Source organism: Rhinoraja longicauda, chromosome 11 (assembly GCF_053455715.1).
Source record: "Rhinoraja longicauda isolate Sanriku21f chromosome 11, sRhiLon1.1, whole genome shotgun sequence".
Lineage (NCBI taxonomy): Eukaryota > Metazoa > Chordata > Chondrichthyes > Rajiformes > Arhynchobatidae > Rhinoraja > Rhinoraja longicauda.
In genome coordinates, this window is record NC_135963.1 from 19,441,443 (window position 1) to 19,465,083 (window position 23,641).

General features: G+C 41.6%; 1 protein-coding gene across 1 annotated transcript in view; it reads left to right on the plus strand.

The window, feature by feature from the left end:
- Positions 1-23,641, plus strand: part of LOC144598354 (BTB/POZ domain-containing protein 19-like) — a 105,932-nt gene that overhangs the window by 19,089 nt on the left and 63,202 nt on the right. Inside the window, exon 3 of the mRNA XM_078408415.1 lies at positions 820-873. Coding sequence (XP_078264541.1) covers positions 820-873 — 54 coding nt within the window. The remainder of the gene's footprint in view (positions 1-819; positions 874-23,641) is intronic.

Below are 23,641 nucleotides of genomic sequence, written 5' to 3' on the forward strand. Positions count from 1 at the left end.
CCTCCTCACCCCATTCTCCTGCCTTCTCCCCATAAACCCTGACACCCAAACTAATCAAGAATCTATCTGCAGTATCTCTGCCTTAGAAATATCCATTGACGGCCGCTACAACCTTCTGGGACAAAGAATTCCACAGATTCACCACCCGCTGACCCTCTGAACACCCTCTGACATGGGATCTTGGTTTAACCTCTCATCCAAAGATGGTATCTCTGTCATTGCAGCAGACCCTCAGTACCGCAGTGGTGTATCAACTGAGTATTGGAAGTGACAGGAAGTCACATTCATCTTTCCAGTCAAAGTTGCACAGCTGTGAGAAGTACTAATGCGTTATAATTTTTTTCCCATATGAACTGTTTGTTTTGTTGAGTACATTCTATGCTTTACCAGAGGCACTGTGATCTGAGTTAAAAAAAAGCCAGTGTCTGGTATGCCCTGATTCCTTTTTTTGCAGTGATGTGGAATGAATATCTTCCAAAAGAATCATTTCTGATAGTTCATTACATGATAGGGTTCAAATCCTGGCATGTAGCACGGAACATTATTCTTGCTTCAAGATTTCTCTATCACTTAGGATCAATTCAGCAATTAAAGAATGAAAACAGTGATTTAGATTTAGATTTAGATTTAGATTTAGAGATACAGCGCAGAAACAGGCCCTTCGGCCCACCGGGTCCGCGCCGCCCAGCAATCCCCGCACATTAACACTATCCTACACCCACTAGGGACAATTTTTACATTTGCCCAGCCAATTAACCTACATACCTATACATCTTTCTATCAATTTGTTTACAATATTCCTTTGTTTAAAATTTCCAGGCTCAGGATGTGTTGACATCAGCAGTGGAATATGGGCTGGTTGATCTTCAGAAGGTAAGACTTCCTATAACTAACACCTAGATAATGTAGTTTACTGCAGTAGATAAGTAGAAATCGGATGTTGGATCACAGCACAACAGAAGTTATTGGGATGGGCAGTGATTCATAAATTCTTGCATAATGCAACTTCCGAATTACAAAATGCTACCCACTTTATGATTCACAAATGCCTTTGAAATTTGAGCATACAGGGTTAGAGGAAGAACCTACACTGATTATTTTACAGTCCTGTGTCTGTACATTAGCTTCAGCATTCTTCTTTTTTTTGCGTGTCCTCCCAGTTCTCTCATTTTAAATATACATTTTCTGAATAAATATCTTCATGTAAATCAATAGCTATTTTTTGAATAAGTGCATTGACTCAGTGCATTAAACAATGAGCATCAACAAGTTTAATTTGAATTAGTCATTAGAAGCATAAATGTATTGTAAAAAAAAAATTTTCTCCACAACATGCAGTTATTAATTGTGGTTCACTTGTTTCTATGATTGAACATCGTAAATGAAGTTAGGTATTGGAGCATTTCTCCTGCAATATTTCAGGAGGGACTTTTCCTTATTTAGTTTTCACTTTGTCATTTGTTTTAATCAAATATCTTTGCTGGAATGGAGATTAAGAGAAACTTTATAAGGTTATTGAAATTTGTGCCATTTTTCTAATATTAATAATGAATGACTGGTATGGGGGGCGGCGCAGTGGTAGAGTTGCTGCCTTACAGCACCAGAGACCCGGGTTCGATCCTGACTATGGGTGCTATCCGTATGAAGTTTGTACGTTCTCTCTGTGACCCCGTGAGTTTTCTCCGATATCTTCAGTTTTCTCCCACACTCCAGAGACGTACAGGTTTGTAAGTTAATTGGCTTGGGTTTGTATACTTGGTATAAGTGTAAAAACAATTGTCCCAAGTGTGTGTAGTGTGTGTAGGCTTGTGTTAATGTGTGGGGATCGCTGGTTGGTGTTGTCTCGGTGGGAACTTTTCCGCGCTGTATCTCTAAACTAAACTAGACTTGACTGTTTCCACTAATTTTGTAAGGGATAGACTCAAGATTATAATTGGGGGCATGAGAGGTGGAGTGGAATGTTTTCCTGTTGGACAAATTTAATGTAATTTAAAAGCAAGCTGGATTATAGTGGAAGAGAAAATGGAAGGGTATGGACAGGGTCAGGCAATTTGTAGATTAGCTTGTGTGTAAATGTCTTTTTGTCCTTGTGAAATTGAGTCATAGTGCAAAGTCATGCTTTATGTCAAAATCCATTCACCATGATATGGTTCAGACCAATTTCTCACCTAAAAAGAAAAATATTTGAAAAGCAAAAAAATGCCCAATACTGCAAATGTGAAATAAGGATAAGGCAGTATTTGTGGAGAAAGAAACAAAGTTAACTTTTCAAGCTGATGACAGTCTAATAAAAGATCGTTGACCTGCAACATTAACTCTGTTTCGCTCTACTAGGAAGTATGTTTCACCTTTGATCACACTAATACACCGTTAAATGCGTGCATCAATCATACTTGAAATAAGCTTTAACAATGTATCTCTGAAACAAATTTTTGAACAGTATCTACTTGCCTTTAAAAATTGTTACCAACACAGTTCCTATAAATAATCAGCTGTAGTCTGTCTTTACTTTTTCAACTCTGTACTAAATAAACGATTAAATTTATTTTCTTACAATTTCATTATTAATGATTTCCTCGTCTCGTTTTCCTTTAACCCTTGCACAGGGACATTGGCCATTTGCTAGATACATTTCTGCCTGTACTGGTCAATCTTCATCTTTTATCTTAGTGACTATTCTTTGCATTGCACTCTGATCATCTCAGTAGGGTTTCTAAGAAGAAAGGGCATTACAGACAATTAAGTTTGATCACATTGCACATACATGCATTTCCAACTCAGCTTGTCGATTGCAGTTAGAAGCTCATGTCATCCTTGCCTGTGTTAGCACCTACCACGCTCCAACCCAGTTCATGCCACTAACTGTCCAAACTCAGGAGGCATTGACCTCAGTTGTCGCATCAAAGTAGACTCCCCTGACATCAGTCTGAAGAAGGGTCTTGACCCGAAACATCACCCATTCCTTCTCTCCAGAGATGCTGCCTGTCCCGCTGAGTTACTCCCATCATTTTGTGTCTACCTAGTCACATCAGAGTATCAGATTTGGCTAACAGCAGCTAACTTAATATGTTTTAAGATGGAGCCTGTTTGCTTTCCAGCCACACATGTATTTTGGACAGCTAAATCACAGGAAACATTCCTCCATGTAGTCCACTTCTAATTCCTTATCTTTTCGAAGTAAGAAAGCAAGGGAAATTGAAAATCTGCACAAAGTTCTTCAACTGGTCAATATAATGTACAAGACATTATAATGTGTGTTCTTCTCAACATTGTTACACTCTGTCAAATTCAAGTGCACTAAAGTCAGACTAGAGATGACCCTGGCAGAATCGAGGGACACTGTCATCCGAGCTGCTGCCCCAACCCTGGCAACAGGAAGGAAGTGGACAACTAAGAATGCGACACAGCAGGCAAATTCTGCTCTTCACCTAGGCGACATGATTGGGCAAGTCCAACACGGACGAAGTGGCTTGGGGCTTGGCGGAAAGCGACCTTGCTGGAACAAGGCATCCTCACTGGAGCGCCGGAAGTTGGTCACGGCCGAAGTCCGCCGACAGGAGGAGTCGAGTAGGTGTGCCAAGGCTGTGTCGCAAGCTAAACAGGGCCAGTGGATGAGATGGGAGAGTGTGGAAAAGCGAAAGATCAGCTGGAAGGACATGTGGGAGATGGAGGCGAGCAGGATAAGCTTCCTCATTCGGGCAACCTATGATGTCCTTCCTAGCCCAAAAAATCTCAACCAATGGCTGGGCGAAGATCCATCATGCCCCCTGTGTTCAACACCAGCCATGCTTAAGCACATCCTCACTGGGTGTAAAGTAAGCCTCTCCCAAGGACGGTACACCTGGAGGTCATAATCAAGTGCTCAAATGCCTGGCAGCGACTCTGGAAAGCAGGAGAACAACCAACAATGCCCTGCCGCCCAGAACAACCAACCCAGTTATGCCAATTGCCTTTGTTCGGGAGGGGGAACAAAAGCAACGGAAAATTCCACCAAGGACAAGGTTTGGACAGCTGGAGGCAGCCCGGGACTGGCAGATGCTGGTGGATGTGGACCAACGGCTTACAGTTCCACCAGAGATAGCCATCACCAACTTGAGGCCTGATCTTGTCCTCTGGTCCAACTCTCAGCGCATGGTGTATTTTGTGGAGCTCACAGTCTCTTGGGAGGATGCTGTGCAGGAAGCCTTTGAAAGAAAGAAACTGCGCTACACAGACCTTGCAGCGGAGGCAGAACAGCGGGGCTGGAGAGCAAAGATCTGCCCGGTAGAAGTTGGATGTCGAGGATTTGTGGCAACATCTACCGTAAGACTGATGAAGGACCTGGGGATCAGCGGACAAGCCCTATGCCAGGCTATCAAGGAAACATCACAGGTGGCAGAGCGGAGTAGCCAGTGGCTCTGGCTGAAGAGGAAAGACCCCATCTGGTCTCCCAAATAAGCCGGCTAGGCAGATGCAGAGGGGGGTGGTTCTGGGACGCCAGAATGCACTGCTGAGCCTACTGGAGACGTCGTGGGTTCAATCAGCGAAACGTCGATGAAAGTAGGTGACCACTTGATAACCCCAATGACGTGTCTGCCTAGCCTTTCTCAACATCGGAGGAGCATAGGTGAGTGCATAAGCCTCCCATCACCACCGGGAGCAAATTGACATTTGGCACTTTGGATTTCTAACATCTTGTCCTGTGTATTTGGAAACAAAAACAAAACTCCCCTGGTGTTGGCACGGTGGCGCAGCGGTAGAGTTGCTGCCTTACAGCGAATGCAGCGCCGGAGACTCAGGTTCGATCCTGACTACGGGCGCCGTCTGTATGGAGTTTGTACGTTCTCCCCGTGACCTGCGTGGGTTTTCTCCGAGATCTTCGGTTTCCTCCCACACTCCAAAGACGTACAGGTATGTAGGTTAATTGACTGGATAAATGTAAAAATTGTCCCTAGTGTGTGTAGGATAGTGTTAATGTGTGGGGATCGCTGGGCGGCGCGGACTCGGTGGGCTGAAGGGCCTGTTTCCGCGCTGTATCTCTAAATCTAAAATCTAAAACACAAACTTAAATCTCTGTGAAATGCGCACTCTAAATATTGAAGAAGAATGTGAGGTCCTTGTAAGAATGTGTGACCAAACAAAAGGCTTGAAAATCCCTCCAATGTAATTCCTACTGTGAAAATTAACCAGTGATAATTGTTATTGGCATTTAAGAGGTTAAGCAGAAATTTAGAACCTTGACCTAAGGCCAACAAAAAAATACCTCACAATGCCTGTTCTGAGAACAATTTTCATCTTTGCACAAATTTCCAATATGTAATCTGAATAAGTTTTCATTACATTATATAAAATCTCTGACATTAGGCTAAATTTAGAAATAAAAACAATGGCAGATTTTACAATTTGACCATGAAATGTGGCTCCTTATTACCTGCTATTTGAGTGACGCAGGTATTGTTGATGCTGCTGTAGTATCCAAAATGGTATGATATGAGACACTGCACAAATTATTGGGAAGGGTGCATAATTGGTGCCAATTCCAGGTGCTAGCTAAATCTATGCTCAATAGTAGGACGAATCTACTTGCCCATCATATTTAAAGCAATTATGACTAGCTGATAAATATTGACTAGCTGATAAATATTACTGTAGCGCTGTTACATTTCTTAAGGGAGTTATTTTAAGCTGCTGACGTCTGTCCTTGTGAGGTTACAGATCTGGTGTTGCAGGCATCTATCTTGACTTCAAAGCTCTTGCATGGACCATTTGTTCCAAGTGCTCATTGACATTTTGTTTGGGGGTGAAACAAGGGTGTGAGAATAAGCAGAAGTGGAGCTGCTAGAAGAGGGATGTGGGAGATGTAGATAACCATATTAGATCACCTCACTTATTATGCATGCTGCACATTCCACATGTGATCCAGTTGTTACTCCTGTGTTGTATGGGTTTGATTCCAACAACAGGAGGAGACACGAGAGACTTCGGATGCTGGAATCCGAAGCAAAGTGTTGGAAGAACTGCAGGAAGGAACTGCAGATGCTGGTTTACACTGAAGATAGATGATGATAAGGACATGTAGAATGATTCATTGTTTGCTGACAATAACTCATACAATCAGTAAAATTAATCATAGAATATATAAAATTGCTGATTATTGGACTATACTAACTAGAAATGAAAGATTGATACTTGCTGCAATATAAAGGTTCAAAGGTCTTTCAATGTCACGTGCACCAATTAAGGTGCATCAAAACTCGATTTAACATCCAGCCATACTAAAAAAAGCAACAAGACACACAACTACATAAAAGTTAACATGAACATCTACCACAGCGGATTCCCCACATTCCACACTGTGATGGAAGGCAATAAAGTCTAATCTTCTTCCCTCCTTTTCTCCTGCGGTCAGGGGAGTCGAACCGAAGCTCCCGCAACTGCCGATTGAAGTCCCATGTCGGGGCGATCTAAATTTTCTCACAAACGTGAGAGGATTTCTGAAGTGATCATTCATTTCACAATGGGAAACAGCTGGGTTTCCACAGATAAGTCACCATTACACATTTACTGATGTGACTAAGATCAAAGCAAGGAGTCAAAAGGTTAAACTTTCATGTTTCCAGAATGGTTATTTGTGAATGTGTGCCTTCACTTCATGGATATGCTTCCTATTTACTCTTGAACCTTGTACCTTTGAAGAGTTTGGATGAATTGTGTACTGCATTTCCTTCACTGGTCCACCATGCAGTTGTCCACAGATGAAAGAGAAAATGCTTGCTTTGACTTAATGTCTTTCTTATCCAAAGCCAACAAAGTACCTTTGAAAAGTGGGCATATTATAAGAGGCAATTTTCATGCCGTGTGGTCTGACCAACGTGTTAATGTTTTTGACTATATAGTCTGCATTTGGTGTTATTAGCTGAGAAATTAGTTTAGAGATGTAGCATGGCAACAGGCCCTTTGGCCCACCGAGTCCACGCCGACCATCAATCACCCTTTCTCACTTGATCTATGATATCCCACTTTCTCATCCAGTCTTACACACGAGGGATAATTTACAGAGGCCATAAACCTGCTCATCTTTGGATGTGGGAGGAAACCACAGCACCTGGAGGAAACCCACGCAGTCACGGAGAACGTACAAACTCCACGCACAGCATCTGGGGTCATTCTGGTGATGAAACTCCACACAGACAGTACCCGATTCTCCGGTGTTGTGAGGCAGCAGCTCTACCATCTGCACCACTGTGCGGCCCTTAATATCCTGAAATGTTGCACTGAACATTAGAGGTGCGATGGGCATATCTGTAGATTTGATTTAATGTTTTCACATCTGAAACATAGGACCTTGAACAGTTCAACGCCCACATCTCTATATTGTACTGAAAGTGTCTCTGTAGTATGAATGGGGCCTGATTACAAATTGTCTTGACTTAGTGGCACAATATTACTGTTGACCAAAGTTAATCTAATGCAGGCGAATCACAAACCAATTTATTTAGGAAAATAACTGCAGATGCTGGTTCAAAGGTAGACACAAAATGCTGGAGTAACTCAGTGGGTCAGACAGCATCTCAGGAGAGAAGGAATGAGTGACGTTTCGGGTTGAGACCCTTCTGACTCATGTCAGGGGAGGGGGCGGGACAAAGATAGGATGTAGTAGGAGACAGGAAGAGTGGGAGAACTGGGAAGAGGATGGGAAAGAGAGGGGCAGAGGAACTATCTGAAGTTAGAGAAGTCAATGTTCATACTGCTGGGGTGTAAAGTGCCCAAGCGACCTTTCTATATCCCGCAGCTCCGCTCATGCTCCCTCTCTCCCCATTCGTAACAAGGATAGAGTCCCCCTTGTCCTCACCTTCCTCCCCATCAGCCGTCGTATAAACAAATTATCCTCCAACACTTCTGTCACCTCCAACGGGATCCCACTACTGGCCACATCTTCCCATCTCCACCCCTTTCTGCTTTCCGCAGAGACCATTCCCTCCGTAACTCCCTGGTCCACTCGTCCCTTCCCACCCAAACCACCCCCTCCCCAGGTACTTTCCCCTGCAACCCCAGGAGATGCAACACCTGCCCCTTTACCTCCTTCTTCTTTCCAGGTGAGGCAGAGGTTCACCTGCACCTCCTTCAACCTCATCTATTGTATCCGCTGTTCCAGATGTCAACTTCTCTACATCGGCGAGATCAAACGCAGGCTCGGCGATCGTTTCGCTCAAAACCTTCGCTCAGTCCGCCTTAACCAACCTGATCTCCCAGTGGATGAGCAACTCCCCTCCCACTCCCAGTCTGACATTTCTGTCATGGACCTCCTCCATTGTCATAGTTAGGCCCAGCGCTAATTGGAGGAATAGCATCTAATATTTTGCTTGGGCACTTTACACCCCAGCGGTATAAGCATTGACTTCTCTAACTTCAGATAGTACCTCTGTCCCTCCCTTTCACCTCCCTCTTCCCAGTTCTCCCACTGTCTTCCTGTCTCCTACTACATCCTATCTTTGTCCCGCTCCCTCCCCTGACATCAGTCTGAAGAAGGGTATCGACCCGAAACGTCACCCATTCCTTCTCTCCTGAGATGCTGCCTGACCCGCTGAGTTACTCCAGCATTTTGTGACAAACTAATTTATGTTACATGTGTACATCTAACCACCTTTGGGAAGGAAGATGATGAATACTTTTTTTCTATACCTTTTAATTTTTCAGAATTCTACCTTCTCCATCTTGCTGTTGAATCATTAGTGATAAAATATTTTTTCCCTATTTTGTGTTGTTCATTGTGATATTTTCATATTTTTGTGCAGATTTTTGCTTTGTTTAAAACATTTTTCATATTTTACTTTGTTTCTGGTCTTTGCTCTCTCATGTTAGTAAGCTGCAAAGAGCGCAGAGAAGATTTACCAGAATATTGTCAGGACTTGAGGTCCTGAGCTGTTGGGAGCGATTGAGCAAGCTAGCACTTTCTTCCTTGGAGTGCAGGAGGCTAAGAGGTGAACTTATAGCGATGTATAAAATTGTGGGGAATTGATATAGTGAATGCAGGGTAGGGGAATCAAGACTGGAGGACATTGGTTTAATGTGAAACAGAAAAGATTTAATACGAGTCTAAGGGGGAACCTTTTTACTCAGAGGGTGGTGGATATATGGAACGAGGAGGTAGTTGAGGCAGATACTATAATAGAATTTAAAAGACACAGGCAGGTACATGGATAGGAATGTTTTTAGAGGGATATGGACCAAACGAGGACAAATGGGACTAGTTTAGATGGGGCATCTTTGACAGCATGAATGAGTCGGGCCGAAGGATCTGCTTCTGTGTTGTATGATGTTATGACTCTATTACTCCAGCACACAAACAATAGACAATAGGTGCAGGTGTAGGCCATTCGGCCCTTCGAGCCAGCACCGCCATTCAATGTGATCATGGCTGATCATTCTCAATCAGTACCCTGTTCCTGCTTTCTCCCCGTACCCCCTGACTCCGCTATCCTTAAGAGCTCTATCTAGCTCTCTCTTGAATGTATTCAGAGAATTGGCCTCCACTGCCCTCTGAGGCAGAGAATTCCACAGATTCACAACTCTCTGACTGAAAAAGTTTTTCCTCATCTCTGTTCTAAATGCCTTACCCCTTATTCTTAAACTGTGGTTTAGATTACTATGTTCTATTAATAAAAACAGATTACAGCAGACAAGTACTAAATTGATTAACAGAGGGCAATCCTTTGATTTATTTTTACACACAGTACTTTACTGGCAGTCTGGTTCAGATTACCTATTTGTGTGGCATAACTTAGCTATAATTAGCAATGTATTCACTTACTGAGAGAAATTATAAATAGATTTTTTTTCTGGTACTTTTTGTATTTTTGTCAGTGATGAGGTTTATGGTGCTGTTGAAATATGCTGGCTTTGCATTAAAGGATTAAGCAATGTTACTTAAAATTGTTGAATGTTCAAAGTTAATAATATTTTATTTTCACATAATAAGATTTATTATTGATAATTAACAGTGGTGGGGGCAGATAAGATAACAGCATTTAAGAGGCTTTGGGGTAGGTGCGTGAATATGCAGGGACAGGAGGGATATGGATCATGTGTAGACAGAGGAGATTAGTTTAACGGCATCATATTCGGCATGGAGATTGTGGGATCCTGTGCTTGTTCTATGTTCTATTAATAAAATCAAAGCCTGATACAAAATGCTATCCAAGGAATAATTGTTCTGAAAATTTTAAAAAGATACCAGTTACACATTGGATCTGGAAGGAGTAAAAGTAGTTGACGGACTTCAGTTCTTCAGTGACTTGAGCTTATTTGGTTGTGATCTTTGCCAAAGAAAGTGTATTGTTCAGAGATGGAAAGGCAGGAAATTATCAAGTAGAGCAATAGAAACATAGTGGATTGCTGAGCACTTCCTATTTGTGATCAGCCATGATCACATTGAATGGTGGTGCTGGCTCGAGGGGCCGAATGGCCTACTCCTGCACCAATTGTCTATTGTTCTACGTGAACCCTATTGATATCTGGGAATCTGCTTGATTTTTTTAATGGATGATAATTATGGAAATTTGCTATTTTTAAGTAACTACTCAATTGAAACTGTTATTAAATCATTGTTGAGGTTTATATGCTGAATAGGACAAAGCGGCACTTGCTTATCAAAAAATACACAAAATTGTGATTTGATTTTGGTGCTTCAATGAGTCATAATTATATTTTCTTTTTAATATTTTTTTCCTCTGCTTTTAATTATCTCATCATTTTTAGCATTGTGCGAAATATGAGAACAGTAAACCCTCGCAATAACGGACCTACATACAGCAGATCTTGGTTCTAGCGGACCGAGGCTCCTGTCGCACCCCCACTCCCACCAGGTTACACAATGAGCTGGCATCATGTGACATGCTTCTGATCATGGGGGCGGAGAGAGCGAGCGGCATGAAGGTTGCGTGAGTATCGGGCTCATCCCCGGCACACCGAGTGTAGAGTCGGGGGCTCTGAAACTCCCCGGCCCGTGAATCCCCACTTGTTTAACACCCCCAATGCCATGTTTCTCCCCTTCATGCCTTGGGTTAAACTTTCCCCCTCACTCGGTTATAGCGGACAATCGGCAATAATGGCCCCAACCCCTCCATGGTCTGTTATTGTGAGTGTTTACTGTACTCTATTCTGAAGATCAATAGCATGTAGATTTGCTGAGGTACATCAAGATAATTCTACACTTTGAGTAAGGAACCAAAATTCTGTTTTTTTTGCACAATGCTTATTCTTTAAAATCTGCAAAGATTATGTATTATTTACTGCACGATTAACAAAAAAGTGCTGCTGCATTTTAAATGAAAACGTGGAAACACAAACCAGGAATGTTCAGACTTTGCAGTGAAACAGGGAGGAATACTTGAGAAAAATGAGTTTATTCATTTACTAGTTTTTACAATTCATGTACCTCCTTTTCAATCATTGAAAAGGTTAGAATGAAAGGCTCTGAGGTAGAGCTTCCCCCGTGAATGAGAAAATGCAGATGAGCTCGATGAGCTGATTAGTCTCTTGTTGAAAAGTCTACACTATCATTACTGGCAACAAGATACCTTGAAAATAATTTTTCGGAGTTTAAAGTCTGGGAATATCTGAATTTCTAATCTTGTACGACTAAAATTAGAAGATTGTCAGAAGCATAAATGAAGCTGTATAATTTGTTTTCAAATGTGAAGATTACTCTACCTGCATTGAGTCCATTCATTTCTTTATTGGAAACAGATTCTCGAATGGGCTTTGTGCCCACTCTCTAGTGGTAATAGACCACCCAGTGAGGCAATCAAAGCTGTGACTACTTCACTCAAAAGTATGGATAGGTTAGCTTTCGCGAGGTATTATGAATGCTTAGCATGGGTTCAGTTGGGATTCTTCCATGGTTATTTTTATTTTGTGAAGGTCAAGAATATCACTGTCTTGAGATGAAACTTAAAACAAAACTTTTTTGAATCCAGAATCAGTGGAAGAAACTCATAGTGAAACAGGACAGAACTTTGATACTGAGCATCCACTGCAGATAGACTATAACATTTCAATTTTCATGCAGCCCATGATAATTAATGGCGGTGTGGCTAAAGCAGAGTTCTATCGTGTCTGTGTACTTTCAGATATTTTGCAGTGTTTTTATTTTGTATTTCAAAATTGAATGTATTTTGTTGTACCGACAAACAAATTTAATTCAGAATGATGCAGCAATATCATGCAAACTTCCAATTATCTCTTGTTTCCGGTCGTGTGGGGGGATGGGGAAGAGGGGAAACAAAATCTAAGAAGCCTGCTCCTGGATGTTCCTGCGGGCTACTGTGCCCATTCAAGTCACGCAAAGGAGATGTTAATTGCTGGAGGAATGTGTCTTTCTCTGTGAACTTCAATAAAAGATCTCGTGAGAGAGCCAGATTACAATATAATTTGTTGATGAATTACAACGGAAGCTGGCCAATTTGTCAGGGAGGAAATAAACCTAAATCTCAGATGTAAAAGGATGGTGCAGTACTTGCACATCCAAAATCCCTGCTGTCTGTACATTTATATCACAACAATGATTTAAATGCTTGTGTAATTGAATGTATGTAACTGTAAAAAAATACTAGGCATTTCCTTGCGGATGTCCAAAATTTCTTAATCGACCACAATTTCTTGAGTGTAGATTTTTCTCTGATTATATCTTGGCTGCACGTGAAACCATTTCTTGAATGTCAAAGTCATGCCAAAATATTCTGGGCCCAGCAATTCCATAGTTACTCTGTAATTAAAATCATCGAATAGCTTTTCTCTTTCTGTCTCTCCATACCCTTTGGGCTTATTCTCTATTGTATGGTCACTCCCAAAATTAGTTTGACATTGAGAGAAACTGGACTTTGTTCACTGGTGCTTCAGTGCTTTAGGCACTGCAAGTTTCTGATTCTGTGAAAGGGTGTGTACTTCAGAAAATTTTTTTTTGCTGCATTTGCTTTGTTACATCTATAATGCTCCAGGATGCCAAGTTTCGGTGATACTGGCAGCACTGTAATTTCTTCATGGTAAATCTGTGTGAACTTTTCTCTGATTATAAGTAAGGGATAGCTCACTGAGAATCACCTCTATCACTGCTCTTATTTATGAATCATTCAGACAAACTTGTGTCTGCTCAGTTATTTCTCAGGGTTACCCCTGGAATAATTTACCTTAGCTTACTTTTTGTTTGTGAATTAGTTCCTCAGAAGCAATTTACCAAAATCCAGGTACTTGCTTTTGAGTAAATCCTGAGATTTGTGCAACGTCATGCTGATGTTTGATAGCTCATTAATACCAAAGTGTGGTGCAGTGTGGCCAAGTGCGGAATAGTGGCTGACGTCAATGCAGATTGATTTTCTTGTGCAGAGGTCTTGTGTTTATTTCGTAATTCTTTAGTGTTATCCCTTTTTCCTCAACTTTTTTTCTTCTGATTTGTCCTTATTCCCCCACTCATCCGTAAGGCTTCATCTCTCCATGTATCCATCTAACCACTTCCATTTCTCTATCACTTACAAACTGTCTTCTCATGAATATTTTAATGGGCAGCCTTTCAAGTAAGGTACACCCTTGTTTTTACGGACTTCTTTATAACGGATTTCAGTTGTAGTGGACAGACCCACTGACCATCACCTTCAGGCTGGGCTGCCAACACCAATCGCGGCCTGCATCGGCTCCCTGCTGCCACTGCCAACCTACACAGCCTCCTCGGCCACATCCAGGCCGCGCTTGCCTCTGCCGCCACCACCACTGATCCTCACCTGCACTCTGGACGCCCGCGGGCTGCGACCAATGACTCCGCCGATCCTCACCTCTTCCCCACCGGCAGCAGGCCAGGGCCTTCAGCTCACCTGGATTCCAGTGCTAGTTCCAGACCCATAGTCTGAATAAGCGACTTGACCTGAAATCGATCCGTGTTTTCCAGAGATGCTACCTAACCTGCTAAGTTACTCCAGCACTTTGTGTCTTTTCATGTGTTAATCAGCATCTGTAGTTTTTTCTACTTTTACAATGATAATCACCTACTCGATTATAGCAGACAATCAGCAATAACGGACACTATTTCCCCCCTCCCCCCACACCCTCTCCCCCCCGTCCCGTTTAATGTATGTATAATTAAACCGAGGATAGACACAAAATGCTGGAGTAACTCAGAGGGACAGGCAGCATCTCTGGATAGAAGAAATGGATGTCTTTTCGGGTCGAGCATCTGCAGTTCCTTCCTACATAATTAAACTGAGGATTAAATGTACTACTCTTTTGGCTTCAGAGTTACACTGTATTGCTTTTGATATGTATTCTTGCTGGAGCGCATAATACATTTCACATAACGGTTGATTTAGCAGTGGTAAAAGCTAATTATATCAAATAATTTTAGAACATTTGATCTGGGATTACTAAACAGACTTCTGCTGTAAAATGTACAAGAGTTTTTTTTTGCTTCAGATAATGATGACATCTCTGCTGCACAATAAACCATTTCTGGAGGGGTGTATGAAGGGGCATCAATGTGGATTTTATATATTTAACATCCATATTAGGAAAAGCAGTGGAGTAAAAACTGACAGACAAGTCTCTGACTCAGTTTTGTGGTGCTGCCCCACTGCAAGGTCAGCTATGTTGAATGGCGGTATGGCTCTCAACAGGACGGTCTGTCAGCTGCACTGTTTGATGAGGTGCACCGCCACTCTGTGATCTTGAACAATCCTTCAGCAGCTCTCAAATGTTTGGAGATTCCTTTTGTCTGAGCTGTGACCTTCAGTGAGTCATGGCCTGCAGGAATTTTCGCAGTCTTTATTTGTATCCGTGATATCATTGGCTCTCAGAACAGCTGAAGTACCCAAGAACTCTGCCCTTGAAAACTGTTTTACATCAAAACCGAGACAATAGTTTAGTTTGGAGATGCAGTATGGAATCGGGCCCTTTGGTCCACCGAGTCCACACCGACCACCCATTCACACCAGTTCTATGTTATCCCATGTTCACATCCACTTTCTACACACTAGGGGCAGTTTTCAGAAGCCAATTAACCTATAAACCCACACATCTTTTAGATGGTAGGATTCATGCTGATTTATTTTATTATGCGGAAAAAAATATTATCTCTTTTATCTTTTAAAAATAAATCTCTGTTCCATTTTTCAGCTTTCCTCACACCTTATACAATCAAACATTGTTAAGAGGCAAGCAGGGACTTGCTATCAGACTGCTGCCTACGACCTTTGAACAAGGCATTAGAACTGGCATGGCTCACCAATTAATTAAAAAGGCATTACATATTGCCCTAAATCATTTGACAGATAAAACACATGCCCGACGGGAATTTTTTTATCCATGCAGATTTTAAAGCAATATGGCCAGAGACATCAACATTTGGAAAGGGAGATGTTTTGAGGAGGAAGCATTTATAATTGAATCTGCAGATCATTTCATTTTTTTAAGTCAACAAAATCCAATCCTCTTGATTCTAAAACCCACAGAGTTTCTGTATCCCTCCCAATGGTTTCCAGCACCATGTTTGAACCTCTTGCTTCCCACATCTAGTGTACCAAAACAATTATTTTAATTCAAATTAATTTTATCATTTCATAATCACGAAGGCTTTTGAAAGGAAAATAATCTTAAGGAATCGCTGGCATTCATCTAAGTGGTTGTGAAAGTCTGAATACATTTCACAATTTCCTTAGAGTATGTGTTTACAAAGGTCAAACCGGTTCCAAGCTTATAATTTTGATTTACAGATTGCAATGTAAGTGAATCGTTTTTGACAGAAATAAATAGAAGAAATCTCTGCTACTGCAACTGACTTGGCTGTCGAAATTATACAGGGCAAAGAATTGGTATTCTTTCCAGGATAGTTAGCTGGATGAAGAGGTGTTTTAGCCAGCCTATTAATTTATTGTGGGTTCAGTATTCATGTGGATAGAGAACTGGCTGGCAGACAGGAAGCAAAGAGTAGGAATAAACGGGTCCTTTTCAGAATGGCAGGCAGTGACTAGTGGGGTACCGCAAGGCTCAGTGCTGGGACCCCAGCTATTTACAATATATATTAATGATTTGGACGAGGGAATTGAATGCAACATCTCCAAGTTTGCGGATGACACGAAGCTAGGGGGGCAGTGTTAGCTGTGAGGAGGATGCTAGGAGGCTGCAACGTGACTTGGATAGGTTAGGTGTGTGGGCAAAGGCATGGCAGATGCAGTATAATGTGGATAAATGTGAGGTTATCCACTTTGGTGGCAAGAACAGGAAAGCAGACTATTACCTGAATGGTGGCCGATTAGGAGAAGGGGAGATGCAACGAGACCTGGGTGTCGTGGTTCACCAGTCATTGAAAGTAGGCATGCAGGTGCAGCAGGCAGTGAAGAAAGCAAATGGTATGTTGGCATTCATAGCGAGGGGATTTGAGTACAGGAGCAGGGAGGTTCTGCTGCAGTTGTACAGGGCATTGGTGAGACCACACCTAGAGTATTGCGTACAGTTTTGGTCTCCTAGTCTGAGAAAAGACATACTTGCCATAGAGGGAGTACAGAGAAGGTTCACCAGATTGATTCCTGGGATGGCAGGACTTTCATATGAAGAAAGACTGGATAGACTCGGTTTGTACTCGCTGGAATTTAGAAGATTGAGGGGGGATCTTATAGAAACTTACAAAATTCTTAAGGGGTTGGACAGGCTAGTTGCAGGAAGATTGTTCCCGATGTTGGGGAAGTCCAGAACAAGGGGTCACAATTTAAGGATAAGGGGGAAGTCTTTTAGGACCGAGATGAGAAAGTTTTTTTTCACACAGAGAGTGGTGAATCTGTGGAATTCTCTGCCACAGAAGGTAGTTGAGGCCAGTTCATTAGCTATATTTAAGAGGGAGTTAGATGTGGCCCTTGTGGCTAAAGGGATCAGGGGGTATGGAGAGAAGGCAGGTACGGGATACTGAGTTGGATGATCAGCCATGATCATATTGAATGGCGGTGCAGGCTCGAAGGGCCGAATGGCCTACTCCTGCACCTATTTCAAGATTCAAGATTCAAGATATCTTTATTTGTCATCCAAAAAACAAGTTTTTTGGACGAAATTTCGTCACCCACAGTCCAACAATAAGAGCAATAAAATAAGCAAATTACACAACCCCAACCAACACAAAACCCCCCAAAAAGAAACATCCATCACAGTGAGTCTCCTCCAGTCCCCTCCTCACTGTGATGGAAGGCCAGAATGTCTTTTTCTCTTCCCCTGCCGTCTTCTCCTGCGGTCAGGCTGTTGTCGTTGCCATGTTCCAGGCTGCGCCGGACGGTGAAATGTCCGCAACGGGCCGACCCAAGCCCCGCTGTAAGTCGGGGCGGTCGGGGCTCCCGACATTGAAGCCCCCGCCGAGCAGAGAAAATTCCGTGGCCTATTTCAGGCCGCGCCGGACGGTGAAATGTCCGCGGCGGGCCGACCCAAGCCCCGCGATCCGGGGCGGGCGAACACGCTGCCGCTGCCGGAGCTCCCGATGTCGGCATCCACGCGGCCCGAGCCTAAGGCGAGTCGCAGCCGCTCCCGCAGCCTCCGAGAACGGCCGGCTCCGCTGATGGTGAGTCTGGTCCGCGGGCTCTGCGAACCAGAGCCCTGGAGGCCGCCAGCTCCAGGAGTTGGGCCGATGGTAGGCCGCAGCAGGAACGGAGACACGGCCCGAAGAAGGTCTCGACCCGAAACGTCACCCATTCCTTCTCTCCTGAGATGCTGTCTGACCTGCTGAGTTACTTCAACATTTTGTGAAATAAATACCTTTGATTTGTACCAGCATCTGCAGTTATTTTCTTATACTTTGTGTACTCTCTGCTTGATGATGCGGCAGAAGTCAGTGAAAGGTCTTTTATCAGATCAATTCAGAGTTTCATGACCAAGTATTCATTTGTTTTATTTTTGCCCGTCCGATTAAATAATGATTTCACATTAGTGCAGAAGTGATTGAAAAAAGCAAAATTAAGTCTATAGCACAGCCTTGTCCTAATGAAGTTCATTAATACCTTGTTAGTTTGTTACTTACTGTGCAAAATAATAGTATCATTTTGGAATAATATTCAGCGGGGGTTTTAAGATGTGTTAAATCCAGAGGTACAGACAATTGCATTATTTTATTTGAACTTTACACCTCTATCATTTGAATAGTTCCCTGGCATTTGATTTGATAGCCTTTTTATTAAATAAAAGCTGTTAATCTATTTTGAGAATTGCAGGATGTGTTTTTTAAGAGCTAATGAGAAGCTGAATTGAAAAGAATAGCTTGGAATGCTCCTATTCCAAATGTAAAATGTAGTACATCCTGCTGTTTTGTATATAGCAAAGATAAAAGTATTACTTTAAGAGGTAATGTTAAATTGTTATATCTGTTGCAGTTAAACCAACTTACTAGTGACACAAGAGACAGTAGATTGAATTGATTGAGAGATACAGCATGGAAATACATTTATAAATGTAATTAAATCTATAAAAATTCAGATTTTAGTAATTTTTAGCATTTTTAGAATTTGGAATTATAATGTAAATGAGTAGTGATATCTGGTGTTTTAATAAATGGTCAACAATAGTAATTTAGGAAAATGGAAACCACCCCAATTTTGTGAGAGGAAGTTACTACAGTGGCTGTTCTGTTTGTAAATGTTTCATGGAACTTATGTGGTACTTTAGTTTAAAATACAGCATGGAAACAGCTACTTTAGCCCACCCAGTCAATGCTGACCGTTGATCACCTGCACACATAATTTCATGTTATCCCACTTTCACATCCAATCCCTGCACACAAGGGGCAATTTCAGAAGCCAATTAACCTACAAACCCACGTTATTTTGGGATGCGAGAGAAAACCAGAGCACCCAGAAGAAAACTATGCAGTCACAGGGAGAATGTGCAGACTTTTGAGGGCATAGGTTTAAGATGAGAAGGGAAAGGTTTAAAAGGGACCTGAGGGGAAACGCCTTCACACAGAAGGTGGTGCATATATGGAACGAACTGCCAGGGAAAGTGGTTGAACAGGTTCAACAACAGCGTTCAATGACATTTGCACAGGTGCAGGGATAAGAATGGTTTAGAGGGATATGGACCAAATGCAAGCAAATGGGACTAGTTTAGATTGGCATTTTGGTCGTCATGGATGAGTTGGGCCGTAGGGATTGTTTCTGTGCCTCCCAAAAATGAAATTTGACTTAATTAGATTGGGTAACAGCAATTGGTCACTTTGTACCAATTGCTCTTTAGTTAACAGGACCAATTCAAATTTGTAGATTAATATGCATGGCAGAGTTGTTGGCTCAGAAGCCAAGCTAAAAGATCTATTAATAGCAGCAGTAGCATCTGTTACCAGTACAACTCATGTCAGGTGGAGTGTATTGTCAGAGACACAAGTACAATTGGGTAGAGACTCAGTGAAAATCTTGACCAAACCGCAAATTTGTTTTGAGAGTTAAGAGCTTATTATGATTTTTAAAATTAGAATATCTTTAGCATTTCCTGCTGCATTTAAAATACCACATTTTTGCTTGCAATCTACGGTTCTATGCTTTTGGAATTGTCTTATTAGCCTGATCCAAGAAATATTTCTTTATCAATCTGCTGTTCATAACATGTCTTTGATTCAATTAATGAAAAGTGCTTCCTCTACAGTACTGTTCCTCATATAATTTGTTATGGCTGTATTCTGGTTGAGTCTGGTGTTTCTATCTAAATTAAATGCCGAATTCTAGTGCAGCCTATTAGTTCCATTTATGTCCATTTCATGGGAGCAAGAATCAAGAGAGACATCAAAGTTGACAGGGACAAAGACATCAGCCACCCCCATCCCATGGGAATTTGGCAAAGTCCAAAGGCAAAAAATTAGGCACTGGGCCAAAGATAATTGAGAAATTAAGATTGTTGATGGCCTTGTCATAGAGGTGGTTCTGAAAGCAGGTGCAGGTTAGAAAATTCTGCAGCTTAAAGAGCCTGTCCCACTAGGAGATTTTTTTGGCGACTGTCAAAGTCGTAGCAGATCGCCAAAATTTTCTTTTACCCGATGACAATGACCACGACAATGCCGAGTCAGGTCGAGATTACACCGTCTTCTGAAACATCGCGAAAATTCCCACGCTGTCAATGCTTCTCCGGCGTCCTGCTTTTCGCTGAAATCACTGACAAGTCGGTAAGTACTTGAGAGTTTTGAACTATAACATCTTGTATGGGTTACTTAAAAACCGAGCTTCACCGTAACAAGGAATAAACTGGATTTACTTCCAGTTTACTAATAGCTGTATTAAAAAAATATATATTAAAAGTGGTTAAGTGGATTTTTGTGAAAAGTATGTGGGCATTCTTTGAAAATGTAAGGGACATGCATATCTGGTATCTGGGTTGCATATCTGGGTTTGGAGCCCACTTTAAATGTAATGGCTGAGGCCAAAAACATCGCGAAAATTCCCACGCTTACCTGACCGTCAAACTGTCGCCTCCAATCTACCTGTCTAATGTCCTGACGGTAAATAAATTGGTTAAACACAAGCATTTTATGGTATTTTGAAATGACTTTACTTATTTTAATATTATGTGCTTTTAAATGCATCTAAGAGAACCTATCAAACCTGGGGACAGCATGCGACAGCACCCGCAATAAGCAACGATACCTGGCGACAAGCCAGCTGTCGCCGAGAAATTTCAAACCGGATGATTTCTCAGCGACGCGCCGAGATCCACTACGATTTATGGAAGACTCCTCAAGATCATGCCCGCGACACCCAGCGAACTGTCGGCAACAGCCTAGTCGCCAGCAGTTGCCTTAAAATCGCCTAAGTAGGACAGGCCCTTAAAGTGACTAATTACATAAACATTGTTTGGAGCCAAGGAGTGAGAGTTGCATGAAAAATCAATCAAACAATTGCACCAGCAGACAATGATGAGTTTTTTATTTGGTTAGGGAGTGGACTGAATTGTTCCTTGGCTCAAGGCAGCATATGGTCTCTGCCTACATATACTTTGTTTACTTATAGTTTGAAAATAAAACAGAGAATACAGAAAAGTGCAGCACAGGAACAGGCCCATCGGCACGCAATATCTGTGCTGAACATGATGCCAAGATAAACTAATCTAATTTGTCCATTCCCAAATTGGAGAACTACAGATAGTTCAAATTGCAGTGAGGTATCTGACTTTGGATGAGTATAAAGTAAGGATAAGTAAATTTATACAAACCCATTTGGCATTAGGTCTATCATTGCGAGACTGAGATTATTTATGCAAGGTTGAAGATTAATTATCTTGGTGCTATGAATAAACTGAACCCTAATCTTATTTAACATAAGTGCAAACACTGTAATTAAGAGTACACAAATTGAATCTGAAAAGAGGGAAGTTGAATGAACAATTGAAGTTAACTACTTCACACAGAGAACAGTGAATCATAGAGAACTGTTCAGATTCAACCACTATTCAATGGCCATTTACAGGGTATAAAAGAGAGTACTATAAACTATTAATGTTTGAGAACTCAAATGGGTTTTTTTCAACTTGTTATTTCCTGTGTCCTTTTTGTTTAATTCTTCCACCCTAATACATGACATTGCCTTGCAGTCTCTAGGCATCTCTTACTTTTGTCTGAATGAGGCAAAATAACTTAACCCAGCTCCTGCTTAATCCCATTGTGCAACCAGATGCTGTATGGTGGAGAGATAAGAATCTTTCTCTGCATGGTACCTTATTCCACTCAATGGCACAGCTAAACAATGATTCCATATATTTGCAAGACAAATCTTTTTTTCTCTGAAACCATGTACCACTAAATACTGCTCATAATTCCATTAAATTATTGTATCAGAATAACAATGAAAACAATACAGTCCATTCTAAAGCAAAAATTAAGGAGTAACATCTGGAACAAAATTTGATGGCAACTTTGATGTACAGTCTTGTTTCAGGGGAATTGAATTTAATTCAAATTAAACCTGAGTGATGTTGCTTACATTGCTTTCAAATTAAAAGAGTTCTCCCCCCAAGTGCTGAGCTCAGCATCCTTGATTACTTTCTTTTCTTCTCTCCTAACAATAATTCCAGGCACTGCTTTCCTCTCTTGATCTCGCTCTTCCCTCTTGACTGTCTGCATGGATTAGAAAACATCACATTAACATTATTTTGTTCCCCTGTGTAGTTCATTCGACATTTCAAATGTAATTCACTTCATGAAGAAAATAATTAAGTTAGAAGGCAAGCACTGTACACAGCCTCTGTGAGATACCGAGGCAGTGGAAACTGGTGAATGTTCTGGAAGCCAAAATTGAGAGTTGGACCAGAGAGCATTTCGCTGGAAATCTCAGAAGAGAGTAGTTAGGCATGGATTAGAATCCACAATAACAGTTGGATTTTGTTGTGATGCAAACTCAACCTGTTTCACTTTAAAGATAAAAAATATCACTTGACTGAGACACTTCGGACCATGCAATTCAGGCAATTGTAGCTTTACTTTTAAAATTTGTTATTTCGTTTTGAAAGTGGTTGAATTTATTTTTCTTATTTTACACTGATTGTATTCCAAGAATATAATCTTGGCAATATAAGCCGTTTCCTACCATCAATGGCATATGTCATGGATTAACATTGGTAGAATTAGCATTTACAGGCCTGCCAACTGGATATGCGATTTTGCTGGGTGTTGCTGTGTGCTTTGAAGGTTGCTTGGGTCTAGATTGTACAATGTAGATTTAAAGACCACGACCTAAAAACAGGCTATTCTTATGTGAATTCCTTTTAACCAAACAGTGTTAATAAGCCAAAACACCGAAGACTCTGTAAGGCACAAGAATCTGACATGTGTTTTAGTCTTGGGGAGCTGCTTGAAATGCAATTATGTGCAAGAATGGACTGAAGCCAATTCAATCTGGTGGAAAAACACCCAAAAGCATTCAGACATGAAAAAGTTTAGCACTGGAAATTAGCTGCAGATTTATTTTTTAAAAAGTCAGTAGAATCCATTTTATTTTGATCAATTAATATTTAAGATCAAGATAAAATATCTCTTCCTGCAGAATTGGGGTTTAGTTTTCTTCTTGTGTAATTACCGTTGTTGTTCCTCAGCTGTTTTATTTTCTTTGTGATGTTGTGGGTTTGTGGAACTCTCGCTAGAATGTATTCAGCTGTTTTCTACCTGCAGTCTCCAGTCCGTTGGGTATTGTGAATTTCTAACACATTCTGCTTCCACTGCAAGATCTCCTTGGGTGCAACTCCCATTGCTGCTTCTGCCTCAGTCATCTGCTTAGAGATACAGAGTGAAAACAGGTCCTTTGGCTCACTGAGTCTGCGCAGACCACGATCACCTGTACACTAGTTCCATCCAACAAACTAGGGACAATTTACAGAAGCCAAACCTGTACGTCTTTGAAATGTGGGAGAAAACTGGAGCACCTGGAGGAAACCCATGCAGTCACAGGGAAAACGTACAAACTCTGTGCAGACAGCACCCGAGGTCAGGATTGAACCCGGGTCTCTGGTGCTGTAAGCCAGTAGCTCCACCACTGTGCCACTGCTCCTGAAACCCTCAGACGTCTATATCACTTTTAAAAAAGGATTACTTCAATACTTTTGTCAGTACTGCCTCTTCCATAACTAACCCAACCCGTTAGTACATCTATTCTACCCTGTATTCTGTTTGCTCTTC